General features: G+C 37.0%; 1 protein-coding gene across 2 annotated transcripts; it reads left to right on the top strand.

The window, feature by feature from the left end:
* Nucleotides 1-1033: 1033 nt before the first annotated feature.
* On the top strand, nt 1034-24120 carry TUBGCP5 (tubulin gamma complex associated protein 5). 2 transcript variants are annotated; one of them, XM_053935739.1, is made up of 24 exons: nt 1034-1194; nt 3672-3725; nt 3813-3921; nt 5923-6019; nt 6617-6727; nt 7287-7366; nt 7835-7970; nt 9514-9631; nt 11056-11145; nt 11843-11936; nt 12253-12499; nt 12626-12828; nt 13501-13616; nt 14920-15188; nt 16056-16254; nt 17024-17212; nt 17765-17947; nt 18214-18298; nt 18402-18522; nt 19114-19292; nt 20020-20145; nt 20691-20779; nt 21899-21999; nt 23095-24120. In XM_053935739.1, exons 1-24 carry the CDS (start codon nt 1034-1036, stop codon nt 23139-23141), a joined length of 3204 nt encoding a protein of 1067 aa, XP_053791714.1. In that variant the 3' UTR covers nt 23142-24120. The 2 variants fall into 2 exon arrangements, with proteins under 2 accessions (XP_053791714.1, XP_053791715.1); XM_053935740.1 differs by lacking the exons at nt 1034-1194; nt 3672-3725; nt 6617-6727 and having other exon boundaries at nt 3891-3921; nt 5927-6019.
* Nucleotides 24121-25656: the final 1536 nt, after the last annotated feature.

Here is a 25656-nt window from a genome sequence, read left to right as displayed (position 1 = left end):
CTGACTACTCCTTTCACTGTGCCAGTATATTTCTTGATGGAGAAGAGGAATAAAAAATTTTGGCGAGGTAGATTACAACCCAATAATTGTTGATTCAATCAAGAGGGACAAAGCCCAACAGTGAAGGACAAAACAACTGCAGCAATTCCTCCACAGGAATTGAACAATAATACAATTTCCCATAAATTTGGCTAGTTTATTTCCAGAAGGAATCTCATAGTCAGGCTGTTGACCTTGCAGTCCTACAAAACCATGTGAACAGACAAAAGCGTTTTAAGCTGCTCAGCAAAGGTCTGACATGGAACTGGGACAAATCAGTTTCCCACTGCACTCCTGATGTCCCCGCTCAGGATCTGTGTATAGAACACCCACCAACAGCGGTTTCTCCAGCTGTGCAAAAGCAAGGATTCAGTCAGGGAGGAACATACGGGTCCTTATTTCGATGAGTAATCATCCTGTAAACAGTATAGTCTTAATCTGCACCAGGGGAAATTCGGGTTAGACACTAGGAGGAATTTCTTCACAGAAAGGGCGATTAGATATTGAAACGGGCAGCCCAGGGAGGTGGTGGAGTCACCGTCCCGTAAGCGTTTAAGGAACGGCTGGACATGGCACTTAGTGCCACGGTCTATGGACATGGTGGTGCTTGGTCATAGCTTGGGCTCGGTGATCTCAGAAGGCTCTTCCAACCGAAGTGATTCTGTAATCAATCAGTAATTGCCAGTTACTGATCCCGGGCGATTATGGGGATGTTTCGGAAGACAGGAGTCATTTCCGTGACAGAGGGAAGCTGAAGCAGTCGGGCTGGATCGGCGGTGCCGAGCTATCCCGCCATGTCCCGCTCTCCCGTTCCCCCCGGAGCCCTCACGACCGCGGCCGCCCGCGCGCCGAGAGGTGCCGAACGCTCGCCCCTCCGCGTCGCGCATGCGCGACGTAGCGAAGCCTCGCGAGAGGAGGGGGCGGGAGGCGGTGGCGGCGGCCCGGCGCGCGCCGGCGGTGCCGCCCCTGTGTCCGCCTGCCCCGCCGCCGGGCCATGGCGGCGCCGCCGGCCTCGCCCGGCCCCCGCGGCCGCTTCGAGCAGGAGCAGGACCGCGCCGTCCGCGCGCTGGTGCGCTGCGTGACCAGCCTGCCCGAGGAGGAGCTGGGCGGAGAGCGCTTCCAGGCGGCGCTCAATTTCGCCTGGTCCAACTTCAGGTCAGCGGGAGCATGGAGGGTCCCGGTGCCTGCCGCGGGGTGTGGGACGGGGCCGAGGCTCGCCGGGCCCGCCGTGCGCCGTCTGGGGAAGCGCCGGGCGCCGTACGAGTCTCTGCCGCAGGATCAATGACTGCTACTCCGACACGTTTGGATCTTGGTCTTTTAGGGATTTTCTCCTGCTGTGCTAGAAGGTGCCTTTCAGCGTGTTCATTTAGTCGCCCAAAACTTCGTTGGAGGGCGATACATTATGGTTGTGTATAAAGAGCAAGTGAGGAGGACTCTGTCAAATTGAGATAAACCTTCTGGCTAAGAATGCTGTGCTGCTTGTGTGAAAGGTTATCAGTCTGCACGAAGAGAACGTGTTTGGTGTTATTTAGGCTTATCAGAAACGTGGTCTTCATTAATTTGTAATACATAGTAGCCTTTCAGACTGCCACCTAAAATACCCTTACTGAAGTTTCACGCACAGTTTTCAGTTATCACAGTTATTGTTCCAGTCTATTCTGCCCGCTTGAGTTGGGCTCGATGATCCTTGGGGGTCCCTTCCAGCTCAGAATATTCTGTGAAAGCTGTGAAACTCTTACACGATGTATTTCCAATTACCCGTACCATCACTAACTGCTGCCTCTTTGAAATCGTATGCAGCTAATAGCTAATCCATACAAAATCAATGCTACTTTACATTTTTCATGTTGATTAAATGCATTTTTGGGGGAGCAGTAGCATAACTGCATTGCATCTATTAATCCTAATTACTAATAGGCTCAAATAAAATTATTTTAATGTGCAAATCTCACCCTCAGTTTTGGTCAGCTATGTGCTTGTGTAGCTGTGTGCTCTTTTAGACTGGGGAATTGTTGGGATTTAATTTGGGTTTTTTACATGTCAAGAAAACAGAGGGGGTGATGCAAACTGAAGAAGAAACTTTTGACCAGGAGGGTTGGGAAGAGGAAGGTTTTTTTCATGCCAGAATTGTTGTCCAAGGAATGTGCATGGAACATCAGCCTGAAATTATCTAGTATTATGTTTGCAAACAGTGAGACCTTAGGTTGTAGCAGAAACTATGCTTAGTTTCGAGTTTGTGAAATTTGTGATTTGTATTGTTAGATTTAGTGATGTTTCTGTGCTGTAGTTCTTTGATCCACCTATTGATTTCCCTGCAGCACTCTAATCCTCTTCTATTCATGATGTTCCCAACTTGCCTAAAAAAATGATATTTTTTGCATGTGTGTTAGTCATTAATTAAAGCTTTGAGTAAGAGACTAAAGAATTTTCACTAATAACTTCCCTGTAGCTTGATTTTTCTTTTCAGGACAGATTCTTGGTTTGATTTTATATTGTCTTTTTAGTGTGGTATTATAAATCTTCCAGTTCTTATACCTACCACCATTTTGAATTAATGATTTCCTCTGTAAGCTAATGTGCTGTAATAAATTAGATATATTCTTAAACCTAAATGCCACCTACTTATTCAGAGCTATATTTTATCATGCTTTTATTCCAAATCCTTATACATTGTTGAAATCAGACTAACATGTCTGCAGTTAACAAAGTCGTTTTTTCTTTTCTTTAACATGGGCCTATCTTCATCCTGCAGTCCTACTTACTAAAAATCCTTGCTAGCTGCCTTAGAGTTTCACTTTCTACTTTATTACTTTGACATTGATGTGATTTCATATTTCTTTTGAATTTCAGTCTATTTAGCTTAACTGTTGCTCAAGATTGGGATTCAGCAGTTTTCATTTCTGTCTGTGGTCATGAGAATATTATCACTTTCTGTCACCTGTTGCTGGAAACATTGATTTGGTTTTGAGGGCATATAGAGTGTCTTGACCTTGTGCTCAGTGTTGTCACATCTTATTCCCTGTCTTTTAATCTCTCTATCTGAAAAACCTATTCATAGCCTAATTTAGTCTCCAAAGTCCATTTTACCTTTCACGAGTTCCTGTTTTGTCCCTGTACATATGTATATACCTTTGTTGGTATATCTGTCTGTATTTTTGATCAAACTCTCTTTTCACTTAGACACTCTCCCTTATCCCTTATAAAAAGGAGCTTCTTTTGGGTTTAGAGGCCTTCCCATGTGGGTGTTTGTTTTGCCTATGCCTGTGATGCAGGTCCCTAATAATTTTGTGCCTTTGACAACATAGTTCTTGATCTCCTTGATCTACTTGACTTAGCAGACAGTATACTTTAATTGCTTAGTTTGCTGGTACAGTAGTAATTTTCCATTCAGCTTAGAGTGCTGGTTTGATGTAACCTGCATTCAATTTTTTCTACTTTTCAGGCCAATTATATTTAATCCTTCTTGAGCTAAGAGATGCCAAGATTGAATTTTATTGATACTTAATGCTGTCGCTGAATTAAGTGTGCATTATTAAAATAGTAATATTGTCTTCATATATGTAAATCAGCTTTATTTTCTTCCTTACTTCAGCTTCCTTTTAAACATATTCTAATACAGATTTCTTACACAGATTTCACCGGTTTCTTGATGTGAACAGTCATAAAGTAGAGAGAACAATAGAAGGGTAAGTTTTATATCTGTATATTAATAATGCATTGGTTATATATATATATATTTTTAAAAGCCTTCTTTATACTATTTGTGTTATTAGAATACATGAAAAATTGGTAATTCATTCTGACCTTGGAAAAGCTGCAAGCTGGAAAAGACTAACAGAAAAATTTCTGAACTTGCCACTCCCAAGTACTGAAGAAACAAAGGTATGGACGTTGCAATTTCCTTGTTCTTTTTTTCCATCCCTCTTGCATTTACACCGACAATGGGAGCTTCAGTTGTAATGTGTTGGAAATTTCAGATGACTTAGTAGTGGGCTTTGGAGTTGCTGTTCAGGTCATGGGTTTCCAGAAATGAAAATTTATCTTCTCAGAGTTTCAGCACATGGAGTTTCATGACTTAAAAGTACACAGTCTCATTGCAGAGCAGGTGTTTTAAAGTCAGCATTGTACAAATGCTGTAGCTGGAGTCTAGGTGAGTCTGGATTCCTGTCTGTACTAAAATAAGAATGAACTGAGAATTTCTTATTTGCCAATTTTTTTTACTTTAAGTAATCCATCTAGGTGTTTTGATTTTAAGAGTTTTGAGTTGGAGTGCTTCTCTTCTGTAGCTTCCACATTGAGACTGTTGTGTGTATTTCACCATTGATATACTTTGTATCAAATCAGTTTAGGATATGGAGTGGATGAATATGGTGAAAGTTGTCTCAGTTTTCTTTCCAGTGTAGCAGTTTAATAATGAATTGGATCTTAGAAAGTTTCTCCTGTTGGTAGATTTAAGCTTCTGATTTAAGAGGTGCTGCTCCATATAATGGTGTTATTTAATAGAGTCATGTGTTCTGAGTTGCACTCTGATTTTACTTCTCATTGAACTGACATTTATCTTTCTTTGCGTGTTCTAGGTTCCTTTTAATTTGTGGGGAAAACCCAGGAGTCCTTAATACCTTACACATATTCAGTTACTGTACTGTAGTCTCTAGATTTTTGAAAATGTACCTTTAGTAGTGCTTGCTTTGAGATTTGAATGAAATTAAAACCAACCAAACCAAATATCCAAGCAAGCACTTAATGTTTAAGCTTTAATGTTCCAAGTATCCTAAGATTATTATTATTTCCTTTTCTTTTTAAAAATGCAACTGGGGTGTGGCTGGACATAGATTAATCTTGTCTTTGGGAAGTTAAATGGCATTTAGTTTTTAGCAGTGACACATAACTGGGAAGATCAATTATTTTTTTGGTTTCTATGACTGGTAAGTGGAACACTAGTTCACACATGTCATTCTGTCAATGACCTACTGGTTTTCTTTGACAAAATCAGTAATGTTCGGTAGGAGCATGTTATAATCCTTGTATAGTAGGTGAGTATCATGCTGCTTTATCAGGAATTTGAATTATTTTTTCTAAAATGCAACTGGAACTTATTCCAAAACAGCTTTGTGTGTTTATGAATGTGTGAAAGTGTATAAGGGTTTAGATAGCTGAATGTCTAGATGTGAAATGGTGGCTGAAGATCTTTGTGAAGTTACAATGAAGCCAAAGAAAAATCTTTTTATAGTAAGAAATGGTTGTACATTGGTAAACAGATTTTAGGGAGTGGACAATAATACAAATCTCTGGACCATACCAATGTTGGCACAGTATTCTAACCTGATTGAAGGCCTCCGTTTCACAACTACAATATTAAAGATTCATCCTTAATGATTTGTGTAGATTTTCAGATATGAGATGATAATGTGAACATGATATTAAAATGTAGTGATTGTAGCTAACTTCATTTTAACCTGTGAAATAACTGGCCATGTGAAAAGGGAAGCTAAGACTTGGTTTCCAGCAGGCCCATTACCTGTGCCCTTCCAGTTCATCCACATTTATGTGGCTGTCCATTATCCCTTGTCCTGAGGTGACTTCTTACTTTCACAGTACTTGCATCTTTTCCATATTCTCTGATTATTGGCTCAGTAAGAGGCAGCATATGCTGTGGCTATCCTATGCTATCCTTTTGAAGGATTTGTATACTGATTGGTTAATTAATAGGCAGAAGGAAATGGATAACATTCAATGACATGTTGCAGATGTTATATTTGTAATTCAGGACTGGGGAATGGGAACTAACAGGGAGCATTCCTGCAGATAATAGGCTGACGTAGTTACTAAGCAAAATCTTTTAGACCACCTACAGACTTAGTTTTTTTCTAATGTGTTTTAAAGACAGATACACACTATTCCATACTGTCTCTTCTGTTGTGTTTATCTGATTCGCCATCCAACACCACCTATGTGGAAAAACCAAGAGTCAAAGAAGTGGGTAAGTTTACAAAATGTTTATATGGCTAATGAAAGATACAATCTGCAGTGCAATCTGATAAGAAGGACATTTTTCCTTTCCATTTTATTATCTCCTTCACTTCATATTGCCTTATTGGTTGTCTTTATAATTTATACATTTAAAATAGCTTGCAAGTCTTTCCTACCCCTGTTTATGTTGCATCACTTAATTAAGTTTTCCAGCCACTGAAGTACCTTGGGAACTCTCTTTGACTTGTACCACTATCACAAACAAACGTTCTCCACCTGTTCAGCAGTGCTTAAATGCTCAAAGACAGACAGTGGATTTCTATCCTGAGTCTCTGTCTTACACTTCAATATTAGTTCTCTTGAAAAAGTTTTGATGATGTAAATTCCTACGTTTCCTACATAATCAAGGAAAGGGAGATACATTTGAAGGTTTCCAGAGGGAGATCCCAGCTGCCTGCTTTCTAAAGTAGGACTTTTTCAAACTCAGTGCCTGAAAATGAGGCTTGTGCTTAAGTTTGAGTGGATACCATCCCCCATTTGTTTACAGTGTTGTATGATAGACTGGAGAATATTTCAGACTAACCTAAAGAAAATCTTGCATCTTAAGATTCCTTTTTGAATGATCTCTGCACATTCCCTCGGCGGTGTTTTGAATGCACTTTCAGCCCATTCCAGGAATGTGAATATGAAGAAGTTATCTCAAACAACACTAATTACAGTTGAGTAAGCTTCACGTTTAAGATATCATATGTTGTAAGTGTGATTGTTGCTTTGAAAGTATCTCACATCACATCATGGATATGTGCTGTCTTTTTGGAGAGTAAGACAGTTCTTGGTTTATGTTGTTTACAGTCTGGGATCCTTGTGCATATTTAAATTATACATTTAGAATGTTTCCATTGAGCTAAATGGGACTTCCTAGTCACAATAAATGGTGTGTTGCATTCTTGCATGTTTTTCCAGGATTGAAGTGTAGGGGTAGTGTAACATAATATAGTTAAATGTGCTGATGGCACGCTGTGTTGTATATTTTGAGTGTATAAGCAATAAAGTTGAGAATTAATAAGGGGTATACATGGTTGAGATGTCACAATTTATGTCATGTTGAAAGTGCATAACCTTGTTAATGGAACAGTGATGTAACCTTAAGTGGAAGGGAATGTCTTTTGTTTTAGCTATAGAGTATCAAGATAATTTTGAATTTGGAAGTGTTTCTAGAGGAAAAGAAAGTCAGAGTTATGTGGTACTTACTATTTTTATATTTTAATTTCTCTTAGAAAAGGAAGAAGTATTTGATTGGGGAAAGTATTTGATGGAAGGAGAAGAAATTTACTTTGGCCTAGGCGTAGATACACCAGTAAGTAATTTCTTAAGGTAAAAACCCCAACTGTATAAACCTCTTTTGAAGTGTGTTAGAGACCTGATGGAGTTGTCCTAGTTTGTATGCTCTGCGTGTTGATTCTTGCATGATTCCCCAGTACTCTGCTCGATACCATGAAATAAAACAGAACCAAGCAGAATAACAGTAATACAAATTCTTTTGCTTTTCACAATGTTTTGACTTAGTCCTGCAATTAAACTGTCTGCTTCTGCTGACCCTTGCTTCCACCTAATCAGAACTTGCTGCAGTTCTGTGATCTTTTCGAGATCTCTCATTTGCTTATTAATGTTGTGTATAACTAAAATGATTCTCTGTTAGACAGTTATGTTAGTCCTAGTCCTGAATTTACTTTATAATGTAAAAAAGAACAGTTAAATAGGAGCCGAATTTAAATGTGTCTGCTATGTTGTACTGAAGTACCCTGGGGTTTGTTGCACTTCATAGGATTGGTCTGGAGAAAGTGAAGAGGAAGAGGACACTCAGCCCTTGAGTAGAGAGGACTCAGGTATTCAGGTAGACAGGACACCTTTAGAAGACCAAGATCCAAATAAGAAGACAGTACCTAATGCTTCCTGGAAAGGTTAGAATAAGCTGTAATTCTTCTGATATATGTACTAAAATTTAGCAAGGTAATGCAGCTTTTTTTATTATTCTTTAGTGAGGTATTGTGTTACAGATCTATAATTGTAACATAAGATGCACTGTTCATTACTGATGGAGTTTTTTTACAGTAAAGAAACAATATGGAAAGCTTGATCTGGTTTCTGTTAGTGCCAATGGAGAAGAAATCTGTTCATTCATGTGGAAATTTATATGCATATTCCAATATAGAAATGGAAACTTAAGAGTTAGTGCAGCATGTAGTTGTATGGATATAATGTAATTTTTTATTATTAAGTATCAGAATGCTGAAACAAAATTTATTTTCCAACAGAAATAGTTAGCTCATCTGCAGGTATGAAATGTTTCTGAAAAAAAGAAACATTTATTTAGTTAAAACACTAGTGGCTTTCTTTTGAATAGCTTCAGGGAGTATTAAATGTAGCTGTATTCTTTTTCATAAAATATTGTAGGGTACAGTTTACCTGGCACATGACAGCTGCATAGTATATATATTATATAAGCAGTTGCTGTCTAACTGGGGTTAGGTAAAATTCTGTTGACAATCACATTTTAGAAAAAACTGTTTTAGCAAATGTACTAAATGCCTAATAAAAAGGAATTTAGTTATAAAGTTGATGACATTTGGCAGTTTATTTTTTAAGTCAACCTGGTTTTGTATATAGCATTTGAGGATTGCCTGAGGGAGAAGCACATTTTTTGAGAAAAAATTGGAAACCATGTAAATCTTCAAGCTTATAGAATCATATATCCTGAGCTGGAAGGGACCCTCAAGGATCAAAGTCCCACTCCTGGTCCTGCACAGGATCATCCCCAAGAGTCACACCATGTGCCTTACAGTGTTGTCCAAACATTTATTGAACTCTGTCAGGCGGGTGCTATCACCACTTCCCTGGGGAGCCTGTTCCAGTGCCCAGTACCCACCCGTTAGGTGAAGAACATTTTCCTAGTATCCAACCTAAACACCCCCTGAAACAGCTTCAGGCCATTGCCTCAGGCCGTGTCACTGGTCACCAGACAGAAGAGGTCACTGTCTGTTCCTGCACTTCCCTTCATGAGGAAGCTGTGGACCATGGTGAGGTCTCCCGTCTTCTCCAGGCTGAACAGACCAACTGACCACAGCTGCTTCTCATACGGCTTCCCCTCTTGGGCTGTCACTGTGTTTGTAGCCCTCCTTTGGACACTCTTATGGCTCTTTCCTACATTGTGGCACCCAAAACCTTGCTCACAGTACCCAGGTGAGGCCTCACCAGTGCTGAGCTTATTTTTTAGGACTTTTGCAACATTTGGGAAATGTGGCATTTCTGTGTAAATTAGTTTGTGCACAGTGGTATTAAATTCCCAGTGCAGTAAAGTGTAAATGGCTGTAAATGGTAATTCATTTGAAAAGATCTGTGATTCTGCAGCTGAGTGAATAGGCTTATTAATAACTTCTTCCTGTGTTTTGTAAGCATTTCCTGCATAAATAAAAGCACCTTGCTGCCTGTCACATGTTTTCACAGTTGGTGAGCCTGATGCCCGCAGCTGGCTGGAGCAGCACGTAGTTCCTCAGTACTGGACAGGAAGGGCTCCTCGCTTTTCACATAGTTTGCACTTGCATTCCAACCTGGCTGCAGTCTGGTAAGAAAACAATATAACTTACATATTCCTTCCTGGCATACAGTGCTAAATATTGACTTTTTTAAGCCTCTATACTGTTGGAAGCATAGATACTATAGCTATTACAATTCACTTAAGAACAGAATTAAAGGGGTACAAAAGAATAAGATGAACAAATGAGCTGCTTTTTCTATTAATAGATTCTTATCCTTTTATTTAGTTTTTATTAAGTTTCTCATGTCAGAGAGGGGGGTTTCATTTTTCAAAGACATGAATCTTATTGTTGAATTTTGTTTGGCTTAACCCTTATGAAAGTCTTTGAGGACCTAATATAGGTGGGGTGTAAGTGGTCCTGGAAGTGAGGAGTCTCCTAATGATCAAATTTTTTAAATGTTTTTTGTGCCTTCCTTACAAAGCTAAACATAAATTTTGTGTGGGGGAGGAGCTTAAAAGAGTATTTGCCATAATCTGCCATGGCCTTGGAAAGAAAATGAGAATTAAAAATAAAAGGGAGTCTAATTCTTTCCTGTCCCAAATTTTGATGTATCAGTAATGAAGTTCATTAGATTTGCCCTTGGTTTTCTTAATTTAATGAATTTTTAAACGAAGGAGTTATTTTAGTATAAGGTGGTTGTCTAGCCAGTTATGAACCACAATTTGCAATGAATATTAGGAGAGGGATAGCATGAATAAAGCAATGCTACTGCTGCAGTGTTGTTAGGAGATGTATGTTTTACATATCTGTATGGTATATAACTAGTATTACCTAATTTGAACTTTTTGATTTTGAGTGTGACTGCATAACTTTTGCCACTGATGATACTGATGAGTAAAAATACTAAAAATATAAATAATCATTCTACACTTTGCTGAAATATGAAAAGGTACTGAGGAAGGTTTACAAAGAATTGCATAAGACAGGATCATAAGAGAAAATTCTTAGATGGCTATGAAAGTTTCCACTTCTTAAGTAAACTTGTGAGTTAAAGAGAGAACTTTCTTACATGCGATAGAGAAATTGGTGTTTTACTTTTTAGCTAAGTATTTTTTCTAGAAAGTAATGATAAGTTTTCACAGCACTGAATGAGAAATAATAGAATAGAAATAACTGAATAATTAAAAAAAAAAAACAAACCCAAACCTACAACCTCCCTCACTGTCCCACCCCTAAAATAGTGGAAATGCAATATTACAGGCATTTGCTACTTAATTTCTTGTCTGTGTAAGATGAGATGATATTTGGGTGTTTTCCACAGTATCTTGCCTAGCAATATGAAAATAAACTGTGCTTTTTTTATATACTTAAAATGTCCCCATGCACATTGAATCTGCTCAGATGTGAGCAGAACAAAACTAAGCCTAAAGATTATTGCTTCATTCTTACTTTCAGGTGGTTCAGCTGTTATTTCAGCCATTAAATTGTTTTCATTTCCTTTTTTTCTAAGGGACCACCATTTGTACACCAGTGATCCTTTGTACGTGCCAGAAGAGAGGACACTGGTCACAGAAACTCAGGTTATACGAGAAACTCTTTGGTAAGTGCAGCATCACAAAGCTTGCATTTTAACTTCTAGTGTTTCTCTCAAGGAAATGAGAGGGCTGTCTTTGAAGATGTCCGAAGAAGGAATCATTACTGAGCTTTTAATTGACACTGTTTCTGACAGTGAAGATGCTTTGTGTGTGTTAACCATTCACATTTGAGGCACTGGAACAGGTTGTCCAGAGAAGTTGTGGATGCCCCATCCCTGGCAGGTTGGGTGCAACTCTGAGCAACCTGGTCTGGTGAAAGGGGGTCACTTCATGGCCTGAAGGCTGGACCTAGATGATCTTTAAGGTCCCTTCCATTCTGTGATTCATGAAGAAGGTGGTAGCTTACTACTTTTTTTTTGGCATTGATTATTCAAGTCTACTTGTTAAAAAGAACTATTCTGTTCTTATCTTGTCCCTATAGATTTATAAAACCGTGTCCAGTTTCAGAAAGCAGGCTGAGTCATCCTATAGCTGGAAATAATCTCAACTGGAAAGAAACTTTAGGAAATATTTACTTCATGCCAGTGTTCAATTGTTTTTGTTCTGGCTACAGCTTACAGTACTAATAGCAGCGTACTTGATCTGTGGTCTTCTGTTACTCAAAGAAAATAAACTTTTAGGCAAGGGAGAGCTAGTTCTTTTATTAATTACATATAAGTCCATTAAGGGAGAAAATTACTACTCTTTTTGTTTCTTTTCAAGGCTACTTTCAGGAGTGAAAAAACTTTTTATATTTCAGCTGAATGATGGAAAAGTGACTGTGCGGAATGATATTATTGTAACTCATTTAACCCATGTAAGTTGTTTCTGAATCTCAGAGGAATATGTCATTAGAAATATGTAATTTGTGGGAATAGGAAATTAAACTGCTTGTGGAAATTTCTACAAATTTTCTGTGTATTTCTACAATTTTGTTTTGTCTAAATAACTGCGTCCGGCTTAATAAAACTGAATGGGCTGTTCCATTATCTGAGAATGTGATGAAGCAATAGCAATTGCAGAATTTTATAATATTTTAATTCATAAAAATAATATTGTAATTAAATTTTTAGCCTTTATGAAATACAGTTTTTGTTAGATTATTCTAAAGGGTTGGTTTTTTTTTTTTTTAGAATTGCCTGAGATCTGTATTGGAGCAGATAGCAGCATATGGTCAAGTTGTATTTAGACTACAAAAGTTTATTGATGAAGTGATGGGACACAGCCCAGAAAGCATATTGCATGGAACAGTTTCCACTCCAAAGAAGACTACTGAAGCCCCATTCAGAACCTACCAAGCTTTTATGTGGGCTTTGTATAAATATTTCATTAGCTTTAAAGAAGAACTTACTGAAATTGAAAAATGCATAATCAACAAAGGTACAGTGCAATGGAAGTTTTACATGAGGGGGACACACAAATAATGAACACTGATAAAAATTGCATTTCTGTTCTGTTATTTTATGCATCTTGTTTTGGTTGGTTTTTTTTTTTTTTAATTTCCAGATAAAACAGTCACACTTTCAATAGTAATAGATAAGTTGTCTCCCAGACTGGCACAGCTGAAGGTACTTCACAAGGTGTTCAGCACAGGAATAGCAGAAGTGCCACCTGACACTAGAAATGTTGTACGAGCATCTCATCTGCTTAATACCCTCTACAAAGCTATTCTTGAATATGACAGTGTTGGAGAGGCATCTGAGCAAACGGTAGGGGAAATAATTCATTCCTTAATAGAGCAACATACTAGAACTAACAAAATCAGTTACTAGATTTAGTAACTAATGCATTGTTTTTTGACATGAGTTCACTCAACCTGGACAACAATTGATTTATGAAAGGATCAAGAGCAGTGTTTCTTGAGGACCCAGGGGAAAGACTTTGGAAAATCAGAGGCCAGGAACCTGTTTTGAAAGAGGGAACTTTGGAATAGCTTTCCCTCCTATTTGTACAACTGCATAATTCAGTTAATGCTGAAATATGGGGTTTTGGATTTTTACAGTAACTTGATTATAAGTTACTGTAAAAATTGAAAATATAGTTGATGTCATTATATCCTTTTGTTTTCCTGATTTCGATGTTATGAAACCACAGAGTGTTTTATGACTATCCCTTACTATTTCAGAGATGTTAGAGTAAAAAAATGCTGTTTGGATTTGTGATGGCAAGAGTAACAAGGGGAACCATGAACAATACAAGCTTCCATTAAAAAAAAAAGCTGCAATTTTTATTTTAACATTTTATCTTTAAAATCCCTAAGTGTAGTTAGGTATATGTTACAAACTGATTGCACAATTAAGAGACTAGACTTCACCATATTACTTTCAATGCTTGGTATAAAAACTTTCAGCCAGTTATTTTCTTTTTTCCTTTAAATTCAGGTATCACTTTTGTTCTCTCTCTGGGTTGAAACTGTGAGGCCATACTTACAGACAGTGGATGAGTGGATAGTCCATGGTAATTTGTTTGATCCTGCAAAGGAATTTATTATTCAGAGGTAGGGATGCTTGATATAAGACTCAAATAATGCTGTGTAGGTAAATCTGTTGTAGGACCTAGGGTAAAGGGTAACAGTAAAAGTAGGTTTTCGCGTTTGTTATTTTGCTTAAGAAATAATTTCTTGATCATACTTAATCATAACTTATCTCAAACTTCCCATCAGGGAAATTATATAGATACGGATCTCTACCACATATTGTTGTAGAGTAGAAATCAATTTTTTTGGGTTTTTTCCATCTATAGTAAATAATGAGCAGGCTGACTCGGAGTGTACTGCCTTTTTTTAAAAGCAATTAACCATTTTTCAAACCCAAGATTTGCAAAAATTACAAAATTTAATTTAAAATTATTCTATTAATCTTAAGTTGTTATGAATCAAGTGCTATTTGGAATTGAAATGCTCATTGCTTTTGACTTGTGGTAAGGTTAATATGGTGTCTTGAATTACATGCGCATACCCTAAACATTACTTGAGCTGTTCATTTTTGTTCTGTTGCTATGCTACATTTCGTTGGTCCCTTTTTTGACCGACTCCAGCTTGGAGTGGAAAGGGAATATAGAAATTAAAGTTCTGGTTTGTAATTACAAATCCATTGTTCCCTATCTGCCAAACTTAAACTTAACCTGTGTCTGTTAACACATATTGAGGTGAGCATGAAGTAAGACAACAGCTCTAGCAGTACTAATAATTCCTTAGTAGCATCCCTATTATGTCCTGTTTTTGTGGTTCTATAATTGTGTTTTCAGTGCTACCAACAGTGCTGATCTCAACTTACATTTATGCTTCATTTTAATGACCTAATTTTAATTATTTAATTTAGGTTTTTGCATCTGACTTCAAAGACCAAACTGAGTATCTGATGTAAACAACAAAAGAATCCAAAATGAACTACAAATTGAGTTTCACCTACTCTAGAACTTTTCAGCTTTCCTAGTAGTAGTTGCTTCAGTTCGAGGTTTTAAATAAGTCAGCAAGTCAGATGCTCATCATTTTGACACTAAGGATGCATGCCACTTTGAATAGTTAACATCCTAGACAAATTTAATTATAATTGCTCTATTTGACTTGCTGTTGAGGTTTATTTGGTTGTACAGTTGTTTTATCTCCCATGAGCTAGCTGTTTATGCTTTTCCTAGATAGTTTGCAAATAGGGATGAGCTAATTTTACACAGTTTTACAAAATGCTTCATGACTGTTCTAAGAGAAAGGCAAAGCACAGAACAAAGAGTATACATATCCTCTAGTAATGAAGTTTCCTTTTGGAAAGGAAAATACTCAAGAGCTTTTTATATCTTCACAGAAACAAAAACGTTCCAGTTAATCACAGAGATTTTTGGTATGCTACCTACACGTTATATAGTGTGTCAGAAAAGACAGAGAACGAAGAGAAGATGAGTGATAATGCCAGTGCCAGTTCTGGCAGTGATCAGGCCCCTTCAAGCAGACAGCACACAATGGTTTCTTTTCTGAAACCTGTGCTAAAGCAAATTATCATGGCTGGAAAATCCATGCAGCTGTTGAAGAACCTTCAGTGCAAAGACGGTTCTCCACAGCAGGCTGCATCAAGAGGTGAGATGTCAGTTTGTACACCATTGTGCCTTAGGCTGTCTAACAGTATGCGTGTATTTTTGGTAATGGGCTTCCCCTGGCTTTAGAATAATATAACACTCTGTTGAATGCCAGTGCTGTGGTTGGTAACTTCAGGTCTGATGGAAAACACTCTTCCAATGCAAAAAGGTGAAAAGAGCAAAGTGAATAAAGTTGAGAGTTCCATGTTCTTTTAATTGCTTTAAATTTTTCTCAAACTTCTTTTCATGTGCTTACAAAACATTTTCTTTGTTATGATACAAAATCAGCTTGTATGTTCTAATAGTAAAATTGGTGGTTTTTAATAAATAATTATTTTCCATTACTCAGTGGTTGAGTAATCTAAGATAGCATGTGGAATTTTTTTTTAAAGCTTACTCGTAAGTAGTTCAAAGATGTTTGCATATCTAGGATGTTCATCTTGAATGATTGCAAAAAATAATACAACATTATAACTAATGTTGGGTTTGGGGTTTTTTCTTTTTTTTTTTTTTAAGGAAACAATATAATTTTTTTTGTTTTGCTGCTTCTTCATGCTTAAAAGTAGAAGTAGTTAAATAATTTTGGAGACTTGTCAGGTGCTAAAATTAATTGCCTTTGCACCTGAAGTAGGAAGTTCTTTAACAATCTCAAAAATATTTCCTATTTCAGATACCCATACTGCAGTGCATTTGACCATATGTCTGATGTTAGGCATTGGGCTAGTCCTATATTTTTAAATATGTATTTGAGGGTATTTTGTTTTCTAAACAGTGGTCTAAATGTAGCATTTTAAAAGTTAGCTTGTGAATGTTTGACTGTGGAGTTCTCTTAGTTCAGATGATTTGTCCAATGTGTTGCCCAATTCAGATGCTGAACGGAAGAGTTTATATACACTGTTCTTGGAATCAGTACAGTCTCGCTTGCGGCACGGGGAGGAGTCTGTTCCAGACATTATTACAGAACAGCAGGCCACAAAGCAGAGCCTGATAAAGATGCAGTCCATAGCAGAAAGACACTTGGAACTGGATGATGTCCATGACCCACTGCTGGCTATTAATTTTGCCAGGTAAATGTATGATTTTCTTGCTGTGTTGTTGAAAGCAATTTTCATCCTGGTGACGTTTGGTAGATCACATTTTCATTGCTGCTGCTACTGAAAACAATTAAGTTCAGAATAAAGACGAGCACCAACAATCAGTGACAAGCTAAATAGAAACTCTGCTTGTGCATGGTTAAAGAAAATCAAAATCAGTGAAGAATGTGCTACTTGCAATTGGTAGCATAGAAAATTGGAGTAGTCTTTATCATAACAGGCTTTTGGCAAATAAGTGGTTTAATAGTGAATGCCATTGTAAAATCTGAACTTTTCAATGAGTTTCCTTGGTTTTTGTACACAATGTCCTTGATTTGCACCACATATATTCTTAGAAGAATGCAGCTTCAGTTTTGCTGTGCTTAAATCATTGAAGTGTAAAAGCCTTCCAAAATTCATGTTACTTGCATAAAAATTCTTAAGTCTTCATGGTGAGGGAAGTCCTATAGAGAGTATAAATGTGTTGTAAATTTGCAGGAAGGATAAACTCTGAAAATCTTATTATGTGATTGTAGAATGCTGTCCTCTGTGGTACTCTCATGTCTGGTGATACACAAACAGTATAATGGATCACTTTATAGGCTGGATACATGCTCTGCTTATAATCAGGTTTTATTGCCCCTGCACCACATATTTCAGAGCAGAGGACCCAGTTGATGAAAGTCCTTGAGGGTGTGACATTGTTTTATACCTTGTATGAATAATGAGCCTTCTTCCCTAAGTATCTTGTTTTATTTTGAAGATTGTATTTGGAACAGAGTGACTTTCATGAGAAGTTTACTGGTGGGGATGTCTGTGTGGATAGATCCTCCGAATCCGTGACCTGCCAAACTTTTGAACTGACACTGAGGTCTTGTCTTTATCCTCATATAGACAAGCAATACTTCGAATGCTGTGGTAATTTGATGCAAACTTTAAAGAAGGATTATAGGTAGGAAAGTAGATTTCTTTTTCCTTAACTTTGGTTTTTTTATTACCAGTGGTATGTCATCACTAAAAGAAGCAATTCCATGTTCTGTTTCTACTTCAGTTTGATAAACAGCTATAAAGTCATTAAGGAGAAAAGGTATCATATCTGACATGATAGACTCTTGGGAGAAAAATTGGTCTAGCTTGAATCAAAGCAAAGCTGTCATTTGTCATCAGTAGATGTTTGGTGGGGATGTTATTTCCAACAGTATTTCTTAGTAGTGTTGTCATTTAAAATTCATTTTACGGAGTGGGACAGGATTTCCAAACTCTGCTGTTTCTGAGAATTACCTAGTCTCTAAGATAACTTCCAGTAAAGTTAGTGGAGCTATTAAAGCCTACAGGGGAAAATGCCTTGGTTAAACAAAGGATTCACTGTAGACTTTGTTATGTTTGTATTCAATACTGAGTTTTTGCTGTGAAGAGTTTTTAAGATTTTTGTTTCTGTAACAGTTGTGTTTTGTATCCACTTGTATGATGAGATTCAGGAAATGTTATGTTTTCTCCTGTTCAGGCTTGTGGAATACTTGCAGGCAATGAGAAATTTTTTCTTACTTGAAGCTGGAGATACCATGTATGACTTCTATACATCTATTTTTGACAAAATTAGAGAAAAGGAAACTTGGCAGAATGTTGCTTTCTTAAATGTTCACCTACAAGAAGCAGTTGGACAACGCTATCCAGAGGACAGTGCAAGGTAAAGTCCAAAACGTGCTTTAGTTACGTTTCTTTCACACTTAACTGTATTAATGTACTTAATTTGCATAGCACAATATTAATTTTTGTGTACTCATTAATATTATGTGTTTTAATGAAGTTTTGAGCTGTTGTCCTATTTCCTACCCAAGTCCTCCAGATTAAATCAGACAGTTAATGGTTAGCAGTGAGAAATAGAAATTAGTGAAACTAACTACAAATTTAAAACAGATTCTCACTGATTACATCACTTGTTTCCTTGCATAGGTTGTCAATATCGTTTGAAAGTGGTGATACAGCAAAGAAGAAACTCCCTGTCCACACCTTAGATGGTTTGACATTGAGTTACAAGGTAGTGAGTTAAAATGACTGCAGTTCTTACTCTAGAACACATTTGAAATGTTGTATGAAAGTGACTTATATTTTCTATCTTTATTATCCTCTCCTCCTGCTAGGTTCCTTGGCCTGTGGATATAGTTATAAGCTTAGAATGCCAAAAAATTTACAATCAAGTTTTTCTGCTCTTACTGCAAATAAAGTGGGCCAAGTATAGTCTAGATGTTCTACGATTTGATGGTAAGATACTTCTTCAATGAAAGATACTCTGTTTTGTGGTCTAAGAATATGATTAGTCTTCTGCTTTCTGCAGGAAGTAGTATAAACGAGTTAGAATTTTGATTCATTCTATAAAATAATAATCTCTGTTAGTGTCACAAATTATGTGTATTAAGCTGGGTGTGTCTTTCACTTCTTTTCAGCCTCAGGGACAGCACCATTCATGCATCCCCTTTGTCTCTTTGATTCAAGTCTAGTTAGCTATATTGGAAACTTGCTGCTTCATTCTACAGACTTTGCTGTTGAAAGAAAGTTTGTCTACCACACTCTAATGTTTATGTATAGTCTTTTTATGAATAATACCTTGAAGACAAGTTAAGAAAACAAGATGAAAAAAATACTCTATTTGAGATTGAAAAACAGGAAGCTGTTGGGGATTATGGAAAGATATTTTAGTATTTCCTTCACCAAGTTAATGTTTATACTCTTCCTGTCCCATGTAAAGTGGATATAGACTTCATGTCTTAGAAAAATAAATTAGAAAGTTGATGGGTTCTTAAGTCTTTTCCCAAAAAGTGCAACACTCTTGCTTTTTTTCTTTTTTTTTTTAAGAATTAGTCTCTGCTGCAGAAAACTCACAGGTTAATGAAGGAACTTCATTAGAACAAGGAACACTTCCTGTATTTGGACCACAAAAAGAAAGTATAAAACAACAAATACATCGCATGTTCCTCTTAAGAGTGAAACTTATGCATTTTGTCAACAGCCTGCACAACTACATCATGACTAGGGTTTGTCTTATATCACAATTTCATTTATATTAGGAGCTTGTAACTGGAGATGAAGTATTCATTTTCCTTTAAAACCTAAAAAACCCTCTCAGGCAAAAAGCAAAATGTAAATATAATGTCCTTTCTGCTCATGTTTCAGTTTCAACTTGGCCATTTTAAATCAGTAATTCTAAAAATGCTTTAGCAGTTCTACATGCATATGATTGATCTTTGGGTGTTACTGATTCTTTTGTCTGTTTCTCCAAGTTCTAGATGACTTAAGCACAGTAATGTAAGATGATGTTTCTGTAAGCTGTAACTTAAGAGCTATTAGACTTCTAAAAATATTACAACAGATATTTTAGTTAGATGGATTCTTCTCAAAAATCTCTAGTACACAATGTGTACATGACTTTCCAAATACAAAGGCAGTGCCTGTAGATACATATCTGCTCTGTCTTTTTTGCTTTTAATAAAACTAGTATATGCTCCAGTTCAGCCTCTGAGGATAGTCGTTGTGCCCTTGCATAGTGGCAGTATATCTATTTCTGTGAGGAATGTTGCTGTGTAGTTATGAGAAGAGCTGGAAATTTTTGCTATTGATGGTAATTTGGAAGCTAATCCTAAAATTTGAGAGGGAGGAGCAAATGAAACATGCAATTTCAGGCTCTTTAAAAATATATTGGAAGAGAGTCATAATCACTTGTGTACAGCATTGAATTTAATAACTTTGGTTTTTTTTTTTAAGATTCTCCACAGTACTGGATTGGAGTTTCAGCATCAGGTAGAAGAAGCCAAAGATTTAGATCAATTGATAAAGATTCATTACCGATATCTATCTACAATTCATGATCGCTGCTTACTGAGAGAAAAGGTGGGTGAAAAATTAGTATATTTGATGTATTAAGTTATCAGGACAAGAAAGTAGTTATGTACTAATTATGCAGTCTGTTTTGCAATATGCTAAGCAATATATAGGTACTCTTGAGGAAGTGGTAGCTTTTCACACTGAGATGCAGTTTCCCTTGCTGTTCTCAGCTCAATTCTATCAAGGAAAGAGGATAAAATTGAATTCTTTATATTGGGTATATTGGTATTTATTTATAACCAAGGCTTGTTAATGTTATGAGGATTATACGTAGTGGTATGGCAGGAAATGCAGGTATCTGGATAGCTTTGTAACCTTTTATCCTTCATACTGTCTGTGCAAAATCTACATCCAAAGTCAGCTGGGAAATGAATTGGAGAACAAATAGAAACATCTTCACTTTGGAAGAATCACATTGTACTTAGGAGATTGTTTTTACACGTCAGATTAAGTGGCATGTGAAACCTTTGTATTGCAGTGTAATAATTAAAATTATTATGTTTAATAATTTCTGACATCCTGACCTCCTCCTTGTGTTTTAATTATTTTAGGTGAGCTTTGTGAAGGAAGCTATAATGAAAGTGTTAAATTTAGTACTGATGTTTGCAGACCGTTGGCAAGCTGGTTTAGGGGCTTGGAAGTAAGTACACATACCTAAAATTCTACACGGTCATAATTTTGCAGCTCTGAGTATTATTTTTTTACAGCCCAGAACTGCACCTTCAGGTGAGGCTGCACCAATGCTGAATACAGTGGGACAGTCACCTCCTTTGTCCGTCTGGCTGTGCTGTGTTTGATGGCACCCCAGGATGGGGTTTGCCCTCCTGACTGCCTGGGCGTACTCCCTGCTCACTCCTGTTGAGTTCTTGTTGACCAGCACCCTCAGATCCCTTTTTGCAGCCAGTTCTTTCCCCATTTATACTTCTGTTTGTGCAGCCTGCTGCTTGAAGGATGAATGATACTGGGCAAGTCTCCAAGGCTTTGTCAAACACTCAGAAGTTGATGTATGGTCCTGAAGCCAGCTGGTGTGGACTGGCTTACTTCATATTTTTCAAGACTAATTTTCTTTGGCACAGATGCTACCTAAAACTTAGATCCCACTCTCCTGCAACATTAGGAAGTTGCTGGTTTTGGAGTGTTTTTTTTCATTCAGAGTGTCAGAAATAATTTGTGAATGCTGTTGATAAAGACTGAAACTCAGGCCATGTGGTTGCATGCTCTTGCATGTAGCAGGAAAAAGTCATAGCTGCTGTCATCTGTATCTTCTTGTGGGAGGGGAAAAAGGAAAAGAGTGACTGTTGTGAACTATGTCTTCTCCCTTGACTGGTGAGTGCTGGCTGACAGAGTCCAAAGTGGATTTCAAGTGATTGCCAGATAGTAAAGTAGTGTGGGTGTCCCTGTTTTACTGACCGTGTAGGTCCCCAAGGACCTCCAAAGCAGTAAGGACCAGGAAAGGCTCTCTTGCTTACAAACCTGTGTAGGAATGATAAGTGTCAGAATCACACTGCTCCTCCAAGTCACTGCAGAGATTTCTAAAATGATGATGAAATTATTAATGCCCCTTTGGTGCTCAGATGCTCCTGTCAAAATTGCCTTTGTTTTTTAGAAGTAGCATATGCAGGCATAACTGAAATACTTTAAGTTCAAGCCAGAATTCTATGTAAAGAGTACTTTTTTCATTTACTGTGAAATTTTGGTCATATTTTGAAGATAACAGGGGCTGGTCTGTTAAGCATTCCTCTGTTAAACTGTTTTGTAGGATGGAATCCATAGAGAAGATGGAATCTGATTTTAAAAACTGTCACATGTTTCTTGTAACTGTTCTCAACAAAGCTGTCTGTCGAGGCTCTTTTCCCCATTGTAAGTACATGAGGCTTTTCACATACCTGCTTACACAAGTTTGCTAGGAATGTGTTTGTTTTAATCTGTTCTAATGTTTGTTGGCACATTTAAAATAATCTCATTTTGTGAATTATGCACAGAGGGACACAAAGACTTAACCTCTTACTAAGTTAAAGTCATTCCTTTTTTAGAGTATTTGTGCCAAGCTTTTCCATGACAGCTATCTTCAGTTTATCTGTTTACTTGATGAGGGGAAGGTCTGTAGCCAAGCAAATGACAAGCAGTTTTCTAAATTAATGAAACTAAGTTCTGGGGGCATAGAAGAGCATTATTTATGTTGATATTGTGAATGACAGCTGTGATATATCTTGAACAGATAGGATTTTTGTGTTATGGTGCCTCAGCTGCAATTGCACTGGGCTCTTGGCTCTGCCCATCTGTTGTAAGTTATTTCCTTGGCAGTAGAAACAGCAGAGGACGATACATCTATGCTTCTACTTACAACCTGGTATGAGTTTAAATTGTTAATCAGTGTCAGTTTGAGTTAGGGGGCGGCTGCTCAGTGAGGTTGTGGGACATCATGGTTAGCTGAGACGCAGATGGGTGATCTCACAGGTTTCTACACCACCTGTAGATGTGCCATGGGGACATGACTTAGTGGTGGAATGGGCAGTCTTAGGTTAATGTTTGGACTTGATTATTTTAAAGGTCTTTCTCAACCTAAAACCTGTGTTTAAAACGGGCAATATTTGCCATCACTGCCACTCACATCTACAAGAGCTTGTCTCCAGAACCATCCTTGAGAATGGCTTGGTGTATATAAACCTCCACAACTTCTTTTTTTATGTACAACAGTATTTCAAACAAAAGAGCTAATTTCTTACCAGTTGTTACCACGTAAAATAACTAATGGGTAGCTGATGATGAGTGTGGTGAAATATTATCTAAACTGTTAGAGACTTACAAAATGTGTTACTGTCCTGAAGTCCTAAGTATTACAATTTAAAAAGTAAATGGATATCCTCTTAAAGGACAGAACTAAATATTGCAATAAATGTTTGCAGAGTCCTGCAAATGCAAATATTAACTACATTTTTATGGTTTGTTTCACAGTGGAATCTTTAGCTTTGTCACTGATGGCTGGCATGGAACAAAGTTAACTACCACTGAATTAAGGAAGAACTGATAACAGGATTTATGTTGAAATTCAGTGTTAAAGAACCGTAAGCATTTTGCACTCCAGTTTAAAATGTATATAGCTAAATGTTGCCAGTGTTTTGGAGCTGTGTAAAATATTTTAAAATGTAAATAATGTACAGGTATTTAAGTGTGTTGGTTTGTATAGGCTTCAACATCAAAAAACATGTATAGTGTAAAATTCATTCCATGTAAACAATCTTACCTGAAAATTAAATATATTTCATGCTGAAAAAAAAAAGAACTTTTTTCCTTTAATTATGAGTAATTGATGGTTTACTTTTTCCATTAATTTTTCAGCTGTGAATAGGTCACAGGGCAGTGTGGAGTGGTGTGACTCAAATCTTGGTGTTTAGAAGGTTGGTTAAATTAATTTTTGGCCTTTTTTTTTCCTTTGCATAAAGGCTAAGAACCATTACTTAATGGTTCTTAAGAAATCTTTAAGAAGACTGTTACAAGAAGCTGATGTAAAAAATACAAGATCAATTTATCAAAATGGATTATAGCAGAACATAAACCACCAGTATTTTTATGTTAAATGTTCAAATGCTTGTTAATTTTAGTGGTAACTGTGGTCAGTTTAAGTAGGATTAAGATGAAAGTGTGTAATGTATTAGTTTTAATGATTGGATTGTTGAGATGTTTCAAAGGTGGTCAGATATGATTTGACCTTTATCCTTCTTCTAAGTCTTTTGCAAGCAAATGTTTACATCTAATAGCTAATCTCCTGTAAAGCAGTCGGCTGTGGTACAGAGAGTACATTTCTAGACAAGTAAATGCGAGTAAATCTTGTTCTGCACGAGATGACTTGCCCTGTCTCCCCCTCCCTTTAAAGTTTCTCTGGAATTGTGGCATCACTACACCTGCATTAAAAAGATAAAATCAATCATAGCTATTTACATAATGATGTTTCTGAATAAATAAAAGATTTGATAATTAGAATTTCACTGTCGTGTGTATTTCTACTGAAATTCAGACAGCAACTTAAAGTCTGAGAGGTGTTTCTTTAAGGTAAATGAAGTATGTTACTACTGAGACTGTGTGGTTCATTATATTTCTTTCAGCTGTAAACTAATAACTGCTTTATATGAAAGTGAATATTTCTGTTTGTGTTTGAACAGGAGATCTCAAGGTTCTTCCAAGTTATAGCTATGAAATGTTTTGAGGAAAAGAATTTTTTTTTTCCAAGTATACCATTGAGGAAGTTTCTGCTGCCCTGTAACACGTCTTCTGTTTGACTGAGTGGAGGTTTTGCTTTAGAGAACTGTATGTTTGTATTGTCCTTTGCTACCATGTGACACACTTTTCCAAGTGGATGTTTTTTGTGGTAGGTGGACACCTATTAACAAAAGTAATTTGTACTTCTAGTTTACCATGACTAGTTCGCATTTAGGATTTCAGATTATTTATTTATTGCTAGCAGGGACAGTGCATTGTTTAGTAACTTTCTTACTCAGAGTAAACTTGGGTAGCATACTGAGAGTTTTAATAGACGTACTTGGAAGTTCAGCACTCCTGTGCCTTGGTTCATTTTTGAGTATGTCTTGTACTCTGTACTTTTGAACTATCTAATGTAGTTGCTTTATTTCTGCTTCCTGTACAGTGATTACCTTCAGTGAAATTCCTACTTTTCTTAGCCTTACCTTGGATAATATTAGCTAGATGTGGGAGAAAAAAATCCTTTAATCCTTCATGTTGTTGAAACAATAATTCCTAGTAAATCCCTTTGCCAATTTTACTTATTTTATGTGAACGGCCTTGTGTAAATGAAAGATTTTGCTGTTTCACCCAATTTCCTGCTTAATAATTAATGTTGCATTCTGCAGAGAGACTTCTGTGCACTTTGTAGACAAGTGATGCCTGCATGCTGTTTATTCAGCCAGCTTCCAAGATTTGCTCATCTTTCATCACAAAAAACACAGTGGGAAGTCTGCCTCTGGAAAAGTTCACTGATTCTAGTCATGGACATCCTCAGTGTTTAACTTTTTGTGTGTCAGCAGTACTTGGCTGACAAATTCCATTCAATGAGTCAATCATATGGCATTTCTTTTTCTTCAGAGCCACAGAAAAAAAATCAAGTCCTGTCTTTTAGTGTGCATGCGCTATGATGCTGCCAGGACTTTTCCATCAGTCCCCTGGCAGTTGTTAAAATGGTTATTTACCTGTTTGGAGAAAAAAGGCGTGTTATATTGAGATACGAGGTAATTTTGCTATATGTTTACTCAGATTTCCTTGTAACATTTTCTGTTTTTTTTTACAGAACAGTGTTGTTACTTGGATTCTGTCCTGAATCCATTCCTTCTGAATATTTTTTTGATCTTGTTTTCAAATTCCTGTTTTTGTCAGTTATTGATGAATTTATTTGAATCTTAACTTTTGGATACTTTTCTTCTGTGTTAGAGGAGACAAAACGTTTGAATGTGCTTTACTTGCACTTCTGCAATTTCAAGTAAGCAATTTTGGAGATGTTAGGAAAGG

This window comes from Vidua chalybeata, chromosome 2, assembly GCF_026979565.1.
Source record: "Vidua chalybeata isolate OUT-0048 chromosome 2, bVidCha1 merged haplotype, whole genome shotgun sequence".
Taxonomy (NCBI): domain Eukaryota; kingdom Metazoa; phylum Chordata; class Aves; order Passeriformes; family Viduidae; genus Vidua; species Vidua chalybeata.
Note: the sequence above shows the minus strand (reverse complement) of the source record. Positions and strands in the feature narration are given on the sequence as shown.